The sequence below is a fragment of the Garra rufa genome, chromosome 2 (assembly GCF_049309525.1).
Source record: "Garra rufa chromosome 2, GarRuf1.0, whole genome shotgun sequence".
Lineage (NCBI taxonomy): Eukaryota > Metazoa > Chordata > Actinopteri > Cypriniformes > Cyprinidae > Garra > Garra rufa.
Window position 1 is genome coordinate 12,655,196 of NC_133362.1, and position 15,438 is coordinate 12,670,633.

The 15,438-nt window shown below is 35.5% G+C and overlaps 1 protein-coding gene across 2 annotated transcripts in view; it reads left to right on the top strand.

Annotated features, from left to right (window-relative positions):
• The first annotated feature begins 241 nt into the window (after nucleotides 1-241).
• cnnm1 (cyclin and CBS domain divalent metal cation transport mediator 1) overlaps nucleotides 242-15,438 on the top strand; it is a 28,583-nt gene continuing 13,386 nt past the window's right edge. For both annotated transcript variants that reach the window (XM_073833723.1, XM_073833722.1), the window contains exons 1-4: nucleotides 242-1,966; nucleotides 11,454-11,597; nucleotides 13,736-13,876; nucleotides 14,139-14,308. In XM_073833723.1, the coding sequence (XP_073689824.1) occupies nucleotides 523-1,966; nucleotides 11,454-11,597; nucleotides 13,736-13,876; nucleotides 14,139-14,308 (1,899 nt within the window). In that variant the 5' untranslated portion in view covers nucleotides 242-522. The remainder of the gene's footprint in view (nucleotides 1,967-11,453; nucleotides 11,598-13,735; nucleotides 13,877-14,138; nucleotides 14,309-15,438) is intronic.

Genomic DNA, 15,438 nt, shown 5'->3' on the forward strand with positions numbered 1-15,438 from the left:
AGAAAGCATATTTATTCAGCTTTCAGATCTCAGGTTTTTTTTTTAATTGAGCCTTATGATTGGTTTTGTGGCCCAGGGTCAAATTTCAGTCTTTACAGGCCCATCAGAGTCTCTCGGTGCAAAAAGAGTACTTAAGTAATACTATGATAACTTTTGTTACAAAACAATATTACATTATATTAAACCTTAATTATTAAATTTAATATTAAGTTAAGAAATGCCTTTTTAACAAAGTTCTCTGTTTATATATGTCTGTCCACCGACTTCTTGGGTTTACAGTGGTAAAATAAACAGAAAGCCTATCACATCATCTCTAGCTCGGTGATTTGGCCGGTTCTTCTGGACTGTAGCCTACATATTTCCTGTTTGCTCCTTACAGTATCGCAGCCCTGCAAAGCGTCATGACGTCACTGCGGTGTCATTTTTATTTACACGAGACTCCAGCTGTTACACTGACTCGGCAAACAGAGCCGATGTGTGTGTCCGTGGATGTGTGTCATCGCCACGTGATACAGCTCGCCAATGTCCTTCTACAACCCACTCAGCATCATGGCTGCGGATGCTGCGGATGCTCTCCTCCCGCACCGCATCCCCGGACCATGCCTCCTGCCCCTGTTCCTCCTGATCGCCTCCGCTCTCCCCACACCGAGCCACGGGCTGCTGGGATTCCGACCGGAGGACACGGGAGGAGATCTGTTTGTGCAGGACGGGCTGTTGAAGGCCACCGAAGGGACGCGGTTCATGTTACGCGTGTACTATGCAGCATCCCCGCAGAGGCTCAACCGGACCGTCAGCAGCGCCAGCGGCACAGCCGCGCCGTGGATCGCTTTCATAGAAGAACCGGAGCCCGGCAGAGAGGGGCAGGTGCATCCCAAACACAACTTGTGTGTGGAGGAGAGCGCCAGGAGCTCGGATATAGAGCTTCTCGGATCTTTCAAGTCAGCCTCCAGCCAGAACTCCATCCTGGTGGAGCTGCTCGCCAAAGAACTGCGGAGAGGAGAAATCATCAAGTATTACTCCATGTGCGCTTTTGACGGGATCAAATGGGAGCACTACCGGACGCGCGACTTTTGGCTGGCGGTGGTGGAGCGGCCGCCGCATACGGATGGGTGGCTGCAGGCGGGTCTGTCGGTGCTGCTTCTGGCGCTTTCCGCGCTCTTCAGCGGGCTGGTGATCAGCATGCTGGCGCTGGACCCGGTGGAGCTCAGAGTGCTGCAGAACAGCGGCACGGACAAGGAGCAAAAGTACGCGCACAAGATCGAGTCGGTGCGCAAACACGGCAACTACGTCCTGTGCACCTTGGTGCTGTGCAACGTGCTCACCAACACTTTCCTCGTGGTCTGGATGTGCCAGATCCTCGGAGTGACGCCCGTCTCCACTGCGGCTTGCACTTTTCTCATCTTCTTCATCGGAGAGATCCTACCGCACTCCGTTGCGTCCAGACACGGGCTGGCTATCGCGTCCAAGACGGTTTGGCTGACCAAAATGCTGATGCTGCTGACTTTCCCCATCACATATCCCATCAGCAAACTCCTAGACAATATGCTGCATCAGGAAATCAGCAACTTCTACACCCGTGAGAAGTTACTGGCTATGCTGAGAGTTACCGACCCGTATCATGACCTGGTGAAAGAGGAGCTCAACATCATCCAGGGAGCTCTGGAACTCAGGAGCAAAACGGTGGAAGAAGTGCTGACCCCTCTCAATGACTGCTTCATGCTGGCCTCGGATGCCATCCTGGACTTCTACACCATGTCAGACGTGATGCAGAGCGGATACACTCGCATTCCTGTGTTTGAAAACGAACGGTCTAATATTGTTGATATACTGTTTGTCAAAGATCTAGCCTTTGTTGATCCAGATGATTGCACCCCGTTAAAAACCATCACTCAGTTCTACAAGCACCCGCTGCACTGTGTCTTTCACGACACCAAACTGGATGCAATGCTGGAGCAATTCAAAAAAGGTAAGCTGTTTGTATATGACTCTAGTTGTGCAAAGGTACAACAAGTGATAGAAAATGAAAGGAAACAACATTTAAAATAAGTGGGAAAAGGATAGTTTACGCAAATAATTCAATTAGGTCATTATTTCTCACCCTCATTTTGTTCCAAACCATGCATTTCTTTCTTCTGTGTAACAAATATTTTTTAAATATCATGTTAACTTTAATTTATTAAATGTCTTATTTTGCACAAAGAATTAAGATGTGCAAAAACAAGGAGGTGATATGTGACCCTGGACAATAAATCCAGTCATAAGGGTCAATTTTTTAAAACTGAGATTTATACATTATCTTAAAATGCTGAATAAACAAGCTTTCCGTTGATGTATGGTTCATTAGGATAGGACAATATTTGGAAAATCACCTTTAAAGTTTTCCAAGTTAAGTTCTTAGCAATGCATATTACTAATCAAAAATTAAGTTTTGATATATTTACAGTAGGAAATTTAAAAAATATCTTAATAGAGCATGATCTTTACTTAATATACTAATGATTTTTGGCATAAAAGAAACATCAATAATTTTGACCCAATAAAATGTATTGCTGGCTGTTGCTACAAACATATCTGTGCTACTTACGACTGGTTTTGTGGTCTAGAGTCACATATATGATGACAGTTTTCATTTTTGGGTGAACTGTCCCTTTAAGAAAATAGTTTAGTGACTTCAGTGTATTGTACAACATACTGTACTTTGAAGTTATGGAATTATTGATGAAAATCTGCTGGTTAAATCTTAAATGATTAAAGTGACCCATTACCCTCTGGCAATGTTGTCTCTTGTCTAGAACATATGTGACCCTGGACCACAAAACCAGCCTTAAGTAGCAAGGGATATTTTTGTAGCAATAGTTAAACATACATTGTATGGGTCTACATTATTTATTTTTCTTTTTAATGCCAAAAATCATTAGGATATTAAGTAAAGATGATGTTCCATGAAAATATTTAGTAAATTTCCTGCCGTAAATATATCAAAATGTAATTTTTGATTAGGAATGTGCATTGCAAAGAACTTCATTTGAACAACTTTAAAGGTTTTTTTTGTACCCTCAGATTCCAGATTTTCAAATAGTTGCATCTCGGCCGAATATTGTCCTATCCTAACAAACCATACATCATTAGAAATATGCATGATTACTAATATGCATTGCTAAGAACTTCATTTGGATAACTTTAAAGGTGTTTTTCCAAAAATTGTCCTATCCTAACAAACCACATCAATGGAAAGCTTGTTTATTCAGATTTCATATGATGTATAAATCTCAGTTTAAAAAAATACCCTTATTACTGGTTTTGTGGCTCAGGATCACATATAATGTATTGCTATGTAATGTAATAACATGATAATTAACAGAGCTTTTTTTTTTTACATCATACATTGCACATTCAGCGTCAGCCTCATCTTTACAACTTCAGCTGACATCTGCAGAGAGGCTGGACTTTTGAATTTGTTCCCATGGCAACAGTTTTCATTCTGTTATCATTACTTACTGTTCACTACAAGAGTTTGTATTAGTCATATTTTGACACACCTAAACACTGAAAATCCATAAATTACTCTTGTCAAGCACGGATCTGTGTGGAAAGCAAGGCTGATTACCATTTCCTCTTGATCCTGCCCTGCACAAAGTCTAGACAGGGATGTGATGCATTCTGACACCTAGTATGAAATCATACTTTGGCCTTTACTGCATCACAGAGGCAATTACGTAATAATGTCTTATTGAGATTTATGGTGTTTTCTGTGAAGGCACAGAGTCAAAGCTACAGAGCAGCAGCAGAGTGCAGAGTGCCATAATTCAGCTGTAATGCAGTAACCTGTCAGATGTACTGTTCTCGCAGGGTACAGGATTCACTAGATTTACCTTCCCCACAGGGCACGAATGCTCATACGCAGTAGATTTAGTAAAGGGATCATCAACAGTATCAGTTCCATAACCGCCGTAGGAATCCAGGGCAGTTTGAGCAACGCCCAGACCAAAAATAGGATTTTCAGCACAGACTGACCCCTCACTGCACTTTAACTCTGGATTGAGTTTAATCTTTGTGCAAGACTTGAATTTATTTTTCACCAAATGGCAGAACTGTCTGACAGAATTCATTAAATGTAGCACTGAGGTCAAAGTTTACCTAGTGGATTGCTCTTAGTTTTCAGTAATCGCTCCATTTTCCACTTGTTAAAGGAATAGTTCACCCAAAAATGAAAATTTGCTCAATATGCACTCCCCCTCAGGCCATCCAAGCTCCAAAAATGACCAAAAACAGCCAAAACGAGACCATTTTGGAGTTTAGCTGCACTAAGACAGGTTTGGTACTACATGAGGATGAGTAAATTAAGTAGTGTCATTTTTGGGTGAACTATACCTTTAAATCCAAAGTGCTTGTCTATATAGAAACATCAGGGCAGATTAGCTGCAGCAGTGACCTTTTGGTCCAATCAGTGTCTCAGCTTGGGACCATATGGACAAAAAGAGTAGAGCAAGAGAGAAGAGGATCTGCTTCCACACACTGTGAGCACCCAGCATGTCACTCTTTGAAGCTTCTGCCTCCAGTGAACATAATACAGCAGGAATAATGAAATATGCAGGCTTAACCTTTCCCTCTCCACTTAGTGAAGTTAGGCAGATGCTAAACAGCAGGTAAAGGTGTAGGACAAAAAAAGGACAAAACTCTATTGGGCAGTAATTTAAACTACTCCAGGGAATGAAAGGAGAGAATTTAGTTTCTGTTCTCATTAGTTATCAGCTATCAGTAAGTCAAGTAAACTGAAACTGTTGGTGGTGTTAGAGTGGGTTGCTATATACTCTACTAAAGAAAATTAATAAAATAAAATAAAATAATAAAAAAAGCTAACAAAGGCCCCAAAAGTGTATGTTCCTTCAAATTATTGGATCAGTCACTACATACATCCTATTTCTCAAACTAATTCTAATCTCAAATTGTATTCTTCTTAATAATCAGACTTTACATTTTCAAAACACTACAAACAAGTAAATACTTAAAGGTCAGTTACCCGAATGCGCAGCCATACTGGCGATACTCAGATGTAAACAACAGCATGGATTGCACAGTTAATGCACTACTGAATATGTTGTTCTGCTAATTTATGCTGTCTAAACCATATTGCACAGTTAATGTGCAATAAAGTATTAATTAAGATTTTAGCCTAATATTTCACATGCTTTTTCCATGGTTTAGACAGCATAAATTAGCAGAACAACATATTTAGAAGTACATTAACTGTGCAATCCATGCTTTTGTTTACATCAGAGTATCTCCAACATGGCCACACATCCGGGTAACTGACTAAACCGTGACATAAGTGCCAACCCTCTATATGAAAGTCCACAGAGACCATGAACTGAAAAACAAAATACATTTCTTTTTCTATGTAAATGAGGACAGAACTTTCATTTTCAGGGCAAGAATCTTGACAACATTCGTGTTTGTTCTTATCATTTCTGGTTAGGTATAGGTAAAATCTTAGGCTAATATGTTAATCAATACTACTCGTACATATCTTTTCCATCTATTAACTTTAGTTTGTCATAATATTGCGCCCTTTCCTGCTTACTTCTCTATATGATTCAGCAGTCTCTCTGCCTCTCGCTTATAATGGCAAAAGCAAGCTTTAGACCAGCTTTTGGCTTCATGTACAGTCGTGGCCAAAAGTTGAGAGAATGACACAAATATTAGTTTTCACAAAGTTTGCTGCTCAACTGCTTTTAGATCTTTGTTTCAGTTGTTTCTGTGATGTACTGAAATATAATTACAAGCACTTCATACGTTTCAAAGGCTTTTATCGACAATTACATGACATTTATGCAAAGAGTCAGTATTTGCAGTGTCGGCCCTTCTTTTTCAGGACCTCTGCAATTCGACTGGGCATGCTCTCAATCAACTTCTGGGCCAAAATCTGACTGATAGCAACCCATTCTTTCATAATCACTTCTTGGAGTTTGTCAGAATTAGTGGGTTTTTGTTTGTCCACCCACCTCTTGAGGATTGACCACAAGTTTTAAGATCTGGGGAGTTTCCAGGCCATGGACCCAAAATGTTAACGTTTTGGTCCCCGAGCCACTTAGTTATCACTTTTGCCTTACGGCACGGTGCTCCATCGTGCTGGAAAATGCATTGTTCTTCACCAAACTGTTGTTGGATTGTTGGAAGAAGTTTCTGTTGGAGGGTGTTTTGGTACCATTCTTTATTCATGGCTGTGTTTTTGGGCAAAATTGTGAGTGAGCCCACTCCCTTGGATGAGCAGCAACCCCACACATGAATGGTCTCAGGATGCTTTACTGTTGGCATGACACAGGACTGATGGTAGCGCTCACCTTTTCTTCTCCGGACAAGCCTTTTTCCAGATGCCCCAAGCAATCGGAAAGAGGCTTCATCAGAGAATATGACTTTGCCCCAGTCCTCAGCAGTCCATTCGCCATACTTTTTGCAGAAGATCAATCTGTCCCTGATGTTTTTTTTGGAGAGAAGTGGCTTCTTTGCTGCCCTTCTTGACAGCAGGCCATCTTCCAAAAGTCTTGGCCTCACTGTGTGTGCAGATGCGCTCACACCTGCCTGCTGCCATTCCTGAGCAAGCTCTGCACTGGTGGCACTCCGATCCCGCAGCTGAATCCTCTTTAGGAGACGATCCTGGTGCTTGCTGGACTTTCTTGGACGCCCCGAAGCCTTCTTAACAATGCAGTGGAAAGTTTTTTTCGGGATTAAGTTCATTTTCATGGCAAAGAAGGACTATGCAATTCATCGGATCACTCTTCATAACATTCTGGAGTAATATGCAAATTGCTATTATAAAAACTTAAGCAGCAACTTTTCCAATTTTCAATATTTATGTAATTCTCAAAACTTTTGGCCACGACTGTACAGTGGTCTATTGATACGTGAAAACCTGTAACACCGTCGCCCTCTCTAGATGAGCTCTTGACTCCTGAAAACCGGTTTTGAAGGAGATTCTGGTGTCTTTCTGTTTGTTTGATTTTTCTTGTAAGGTTTTCTCAGCTGTTTGGTCTTCAGGTCAAGTAAGTTCTCATCTGTCTTCATCTTTCCATGACAGACAGTGTGTTGTGAACTACTGGTTTATTCTCTGTTCTGTTTCTTCACTTTAAAGCAACCAAAAAATTCAGATTTTCCATGGCTTAGACAGCATAAATTACATTAACTGTGCAATCCATGCTGTTGTTTACATCAGAGTATCTCCAACATGGCCACACATCCGGGTAACTGACCAAACCGTGACATAAGTGCCAACCCTCTATATGAAAGTCCACAGAGACCATGAACTGAAAAACTAAATAGATTTCTTTTTGTATGTAAATGAGGACAGAACTGTCAATTTTGGGTGAACTATCCACAAAAGCATCAAAACTAAGAAAGCCCTAAATAAATAAATGACAAAATAAAAGCAAGTAACACAGAAAATCCTGCATTTATTTGCATATGCATTTTTAGGACAAACTGTGCTATTGGATTCTATTTAGAAATCAGTCAGGCATTTCCTTCGACAGTTCTTTCTTTCCGTTTTCAGCTACACACTGTGCTTTATTTAGCATTTCCCACCATACTGGTCTGCCATGCATCACATGAGTAGAGTATAGTGCCAGCTTTAACGAGTTCATTTGCTGGCACGGCAGCTGAGGGAATCGCAGGGACATCCGTGTGGGCTCAACCCCCCTGGCTCCACGTGCATGCGTGCTCGTGTTATATAATAGCGTAGTGATGTAATGCAGTTCCCTGAACATCAGCTTTGAGGTGTATTGCGCCGAGTGCTGCATTGCCCTTGCTCTCCACCTGACTCCTGCAGAATTCTTCACTTTGCTCAGCGTGTGCTGCTGCCATGGAGACCACAGTGAGAGAGGCTTCTGTCCTCAAGGTTCTCTTTATCCAAAGGTTGAGGATTATATATTTAATCCTCTCCGTCTGAAATGATATTCCAAATCTGGCCGACTGATGATTAACAGAAATGCTAGCTGCAATGTTTTGTTTGTTCCACTGCAAAGAGCTTCTGTCTTGAAATCTTGTATAAGCAACACTAATTGTGTTGTAAGATTGCAATGTAAGTGCCCTTTTTGCATGTGAAATGAGATATAGCTTTGCTGCAGCAACAAGCTGCTGGTTTGCAGTTGATGCCAATATAGATTTAGCAGCCCCATATTTCAAGAACAGTCGGTTGGCAAAGCTGCATTACTTTTTGAGAGATTTATAAAACAATCTGCTGAAATGACCAGGCTTCAACTGTTAGTTTCTAATGTTGGGACTCATCAGAAGGCTCTGGTTAATATTAAACTGCCATTAATAATCTGTAAATTCAATGTAACAATATACAATACATACACGCACAATGCAAAAAAAGGCTGATCTTATTTAGTGTTTTTGTCTTGTTTCTAGTCAAAATATCTTACATTAAGATGCATTTATTAGATAAGCAAAATTACATAAAATATTTAGTCTTGTTTCCAGTGGAAAAAACTAAATGAAGTGCAGTTTGCTTAAAATAAGGGTTTTTGTTTTAAGAATGTTTTACTTACCCCACTGTCAGATTATTTTATTTGTTTCCAGAGGGGAAAACTAAATTAAGTAAATTTGGCTTTAAAAAAGACTAAATATCTTATGTAATTTTGCTTATCTAGTTAATGCATCTGAATTTTTTAGATTTTTTGACTACAAACAAGACAAAAATACTTTGTAAGATAAGCCATTGTTTTGCTGTGCAAATACTTTTTTTTATAAGAATGTTTTGAATGTCTCCTATGCTCTCCAAACAGTTTTCTATATAAATAGATTTTAAAATTTTAATTTATTTCTGTCATGCAAACTCAAATTTCAGCATCAGTACTCCAGCCTTTAGTGTCACATGGTCCTTTAGAAATCATTCTACTATGCAGATTTGTTGCTCAAGAAACATTGCTTATTATTATCAATGTTAAAAACAGTTGTGTTGCATAAAATTTTTTAAGAACCATGAATTGACAAAAAAAGGAAATCTTTTTGTCAGGATGCCTTGATTAATAAAAAAAAGTTCAAAAGAACAGTGTTTTATATAAATCGAAATCTGTTGTAAGTAAGATTACAAATGTATTTACTGTCATTTTTTTTATCAATTTAATGCAAAAAACTAAACTAAACCCTAAAATTTTGAATGCTAGCCCATGTAAAATATAAAAAATAAAAAAGGCACTAAAATTCACTTTATTTCAGTACATAAAGTGCTTTAATTTCACACTCTAATTTTGTACTTGATGTACTAAAAATTATTCTTTAGTACTTCCTAAGATAATATTAAGAACATCTAAGTGTACTATTTTGAGATACCATGAATATGAAATAAAATGTGCTTTTAGCATACTATCTATGTATTTAAAAATGTATTTAGCTACCACTTGTATTACACTTTAATCTTTTATACACCTTTCTTATACAGAAAATATACTTATGAATTATTTAAAATATAAGAATATAATAAACATACACTACCAGTCAAAAGTTTTTTAATGTAAAATGTAAAAAAGTTGTTTAAAGTTTTTAAAAAGTTTTTTAAAGTAAGATTTTAATGTTTTTTTTTTAAAGAAGTCTCTTCTTCTTAAGGCTGCATTTATTTGATCCAAAGCAGGGTTGCAAAAAGGTGGAACATTTCCGGTAAAATTCTGAAACATTCCAAAAATTTGGAAAACTTTGCAGGATTTTTTTGAATCTTCCAGGGATTTTTGGAAAGCTTCCGGAAATGTACCTGAAATGTTTTACCCCCCTTGCAACCCTAATCCAAAGCACAACAAAAACTGTGAAAATATGAAACATTTTTACTATTTAAAATAACTATTTCTATTTGAATACGTTTCAAAATGTAATTTATTTATATTAATTAATTTCAGAAATCATTCTAATAATCTGATTTGCTCATCAAAAACAAACATTTATATTTATTATGCTAAAAACAGCTGAGTATATTTTTTCAGGTTCTTTGATGAATAGAAAGTTCAGAAGAACAGCATTTATCTGAAATGAAAATCTTTTGTAACATTATTAAAGTCTTTACAATCACTTTTTTAATCAATTTTAGGCATCCTTGCCAAATAAAGGTAATTTCTATAATTTCTTCGGTAACACTTTACAATAAGGTTCATTAGTTAACATTAGTTAAAAACATTAGTTAACATGAATTAATAAAGAACTGCACTTATACAGCATTTATTAATATTTGGTAATGTTAATTTCAACATTTACTAATACATTATTAAAATCTTGTTAACATTAGTTAATGCAGTGTGAACTACCATGAACAAACAATGAACAACTGTATTTTCGTTAACTAGCGTTAATGAAGATTAGTAAATACAGTAGCAAATGTATTGCTCATGGTTAGTTCATGTTAGTTAGTACATTAACTAATGTTTAATTAATGAACCTTATTGTAAAGTGTTACCATTTCTTTATACTGACTCCAAGCTTTTGAATGGTATAGTGTAATATGTTGCAAAAGCTTTTTATTTCAGATAAATGCTGACCTTTGCATCTTTCATATTCATTATGAAAAAAAATACTCAACTGTTTTAAACACTGATGATAATAATAATAATAATGCTTCTTGAACAGCAAATCAGCATATTAGAATGATTTCTGAAGGATCGTGTGACACTGAAGACAGGAGTAATGATGCTGAAATTTTAGCTTTGATCACAGGAATAAATTACATTTTAAAACATATTCATATAGAATGCAATTTTTTAAATAGTAAAAATGTTTTACAATATTATGCTTTTGCTTTATTTTAAATCAAATAAATGCAGGCTTGGTGAGAATTCTTTAAAAAAAACAATAAAGATCTTACTATCCAAAAACTTTTGACTGGTAGTGTATACTTTATTTCTATCTGGGAGTGTATATATAAATACAGAAAATTTGATTCTTAACAATATAAAACATTTTGGCATCATAATTATTAAATAATAAGGAGGAGCACGAACGAATGTCAAACAAGCTATTAATGCCCGAGCAGCTTTTTAAGGACTCAAAAATAGCAAATTCCAACAGATTCCAGGTTTTTTGTATGCTCAGCTTCTTCACCAGAGCAAACCCCATTACATAATCGCTCAGCACCCTTTACATAAGGTCAGGTCTGAATCTTCAGACCTGTCATAGTTAATCTCTTCATGAGCCTTCCTTTCAAGCACTCTTTATGTCATGTGACAAATCAGTTTAACACTGCAAAAGACTCTCTGCAACATGGCTTCATTTACTAAAGTTGTGTGACTATTGATTTTGCACACTTTGACTAATGACTTTATTGATTCATGGATTGATTTAATAGCACTGCAGTTTCATGAAGTTGGCTTTAATATACTTTACATAAATGAGAATGCAGATTACGAGTATAAAATTAAAATGCCAGTTGCATTTCCTGCCATGATGCTCCTATGTCTTTCTCTGGCATTGTAAAGGGAAATCTCATTTGGCTATCGTGCAGAGGGTCAATAATGAAGGAGAAGGAGATCCTTTCTACGAAGTCATGGGCATCATCACACTGGAAGACGTCATCGAGGAAATCATCAAGTCTGAGATTGTGGACGAAACAGACCTCTACAGTAGGTGTTTAATATTTCTATATCTTCTCATCTTCAATAATAAAGCTTCAGATGAACATTCAAACACCTAAACGTTACGAAATCCATCCAGTGGTATATTGTTAGTGGAATATTTTCTCCACAGAGCCATTGCAAAGCATTCATCTGAGTGAAAACCTGCCCTGATTCCTCATGCATAGTCGATAACACTGTGACCCTGTTGCAAATAATTATCACACTAATTGGATTCCAGAACTCTGTGTTATTGTCCTCTGGCAAAGCCTGTTCGCTGTGATTATCGTTTTCATTTTTCAGCATGATTAACAGTGCTAACATAAAGGGGAGACTGGGGTTAGTTGTCACACATTTTACTGTGAATATTATGCAAGTTACACTCTTAAAAATAAAGGTGCTTTAAAACATTCTTCGCAGCGATGCCATAGAAGAACCATTTTTGGCTCCACAAAGAACCATTCAGTCAAAGGTTCTTTAAAGAACCATCTCTTTCTTACCTTTTTATAATCTGAAGAACCTTTTTTCACCACCACTTTTGTGAAACAGAAAGGTTCGTCAGATGTTAAAGGTTCTTTATGGAATTATTTAGACAAAAAGGTTCTTCTATGGTATCATGAATAGACAGTGTAGCTTAAATAGTGAATACATTTCAGTACAGACATTTACCTTATTGTCTTGACTACAAAAATGCTATTGAATATTTAAGTTTTCTGCCAAGAAAATAAGCTATAGTTATACCATCTTGAATATTTGTGACAACATAGCCCAGTAGCTCCAAAGTGGGGTAAGTTGTCACAAAAAACATTTTGATCTAGCTTGGATGTGCTGCAATAACCTTATACTTACTAAGTTAAACTTGTAAGCTACTACTAAATATGTGAATACATTTTTTTCATATTTAATCATTTTAAATAGCAATAATGGACACCTTGCAAAACAATTGTGCAATAAAACAAAAAAACAAACAAACAAAAAAAAAACACCAAACACTGAAACACCAAATATGAGAATGAATAGTATTATTGCATTACATAAAACATAAATAACATATGTGACCCTGGACCACAAAACTAGACAATATTTGGACAAGATACAATTGAAAATCTGGAATCTGAGGGTGCAAAAAAAATCTATATATTGAGAAATCACCTTTAAAGTTTTCCAAATTAGGTTTTTAACAATGCATATTACTAATATAAATTAAGTTGATATATTTATGGTAGAAAAATTACAAAATATCTTCATGCACTTAATACCCTAATGATTTTTGGCATTAAAAAAAATCATTTTGACCCATTCAATGTATTATTGGCTACTGCTACAAATATACCCATGCTACTTATGACTGGTTTTGTGGTCCAGTGTCACAAATAAATAAAAACCTTAATCCTATAACAAAATTTTTGTGCAGGCCAATCAAAAGAGTTTTTGCATGTACGTTTTTTATACAAAAAAGTGTATTATATTTAATGCAATTATCTTGAGTGAAATACTGTATATAAATTGCATAAAGTTTGATATAACAGTTTTCTTTTAACCCTTTATTGTCTGTATTACACATCTTAAAGGGATAGTTCACCCAAAAATGAATATTCTGTCATTAATTACTGACCCTCTTGTCATTCCAAACACCTAAGACCTTCGTTGATCTTCAAACACAAATGAAGATATTTTTGATGAAATCAGAGAGCTTTCTGACCCCCAATAGACAGCAACACAACTGCAAAGTTCAAGGCACAAAAATATAGTAAGGACATTATTAAAATAGTCCATGTGACGTAATGTTATGAAGCTACGAATATACTTTTCCTGCGCAAAGAAAGAAAAATGACTTTATTCAACAATTTCTTCTCTTCTTAACAATGTCCTTACTACCTTTCTGGGCCTTGAATGTGGTAGTTGCGTTACTTTCTATTGAGGGTCAGAAAGATCTCGGATTTTATCAAAAATATCTTCATTTGTTGTTCTGAAGATGAACAAAGGTCTTACAGGTTTGGAACAACATGAGGGTGAGTAATTAATGACAGAATTTAGATTTTTGTGTGAACTAACCCTTTAAGCATATTTTCTATGCTCTCGTTCACTTGTTATTGGTTTGAGGTGAAACCTATCCAGTATAATGTATTGCTGTTGTACCATTGCAGCTGACAACCGTACGAAGAGGAGAGTGTCTCACCATGAGAGGAAACAGCAAGATTTCTCCATATTTAAACTGTCAGAGAGTGAAATGAAGGTCAAAGTTTCGCCACAGCTTCTGCTTGCAACACATCGCTTTCTAGCAACAGGTAAGCTCAATTCACAACCACAGGAGAGAGTCAAACGTATGTCAACCCTGTTTCGGTTTAATCGAATTTTAAGTTTTAAGAAACTGAAAGTTGTTTTAGGTTTAAGGCATATACAAATTAAGACCAAAAGCATGTGTTCACGTTCATTTGGTAGTCTAGTATTTCTACTCATTGGTGCAGCAGTGCAAAGTATCAGAATGCTGTTTCATTGTCAATATCATTATTGTGCTTTTTATTCTCTCTGTTCCCTTTCTGTCGGTAGAAGTAGAGCCTTTTAAGTCGACACATCTCTCACAGAAGATCCTCCTGCGGTTAATAAAGCACCCCAGTGTCGTGCAGGAACTCAAGTTCGATGAGAAAAACAAGCGATCACCAAAGCATTACCTCTTCCTGCGCAACAAGCCTGTGGATTATTTCGTCCTCATATTGCAGGTACAAGTTTTAAAGACATTCTGAAATTAATTATAAACAAATTTAAACATTTAATTTTTTTTATTAAAAAAATAATTTGTTTAAATTGTTATGCAGATAAATTAATTTTATGTTTTTTATTACTGTACACTGAGTAAAATAAATAGTTTTACTAAATAATACAGATATATTATTAAAAAAATAATTTGTCACAATTGTTATCAATTAATCAATTAATTTATGACAAAATTATACTGCATAAATTAAATGCAAAATCTTTTTTTAGAAATATATATATATATATATATATATATATATATATATATATATATATTTTTTTTTTTTTTTTCACAAATATATATTCATTATGCTAGTCAATTAATTTATGGGAAAATATTTTAATTTATGACAAAATTATATTACATTAATAAAATAATAAGCTAGCTTTTTCACTATTGGACCCAATTGTAAAAAAAGGAGGGGGGGTGCCTTTTTTGTAATTATTGCAAACTGTAAAAAATAATTTTTTTAAACAAATAATTTGTCAAAATTGTTATGCTAATCAATTAATTTATGACAAAATTATACTACATTAATACAAAATAAAATCTTTTTCAATACTGCACCCCACTAGGAGGAGAAATGTAATTTTGAAAAGATTATATATTTGTTAAAATTGTTATGAAAATCAATTAATTTATAACAATTGTAAATTATGACCAAATACTGTATATATTACATTAAATGTTTAATAAAAGCAATTTTACTATTGGCCCCTACTGTACGTAAAGAAAATGTTATTTTCATCAGTTTTCATAATTGCAAACAATGGAATATAAATAATTTTACTAAATAAAAAATAACAAAAATATAAATTTGTTAAAAAATATATTTGTGATGCTAGTCAATTAATTTATGCAAGAACATTTTTTTAATTTATGACAAAATTATATTGCATTAATAAAATGCAAAATAAAAGCTTTTTCACTACTGGACCCAACAGTAAAAGAAAAAAATCCTAATTTTTAATTGCAAAATAAATAGTTTTATAAAAAAAAAAAAATAGTCAAAATTGTTATGCTAATCAGTTAATTTATGACAAAATTATACTACGTTATTGAAATGCAAAATTAAATCTTTTTCACTATTGC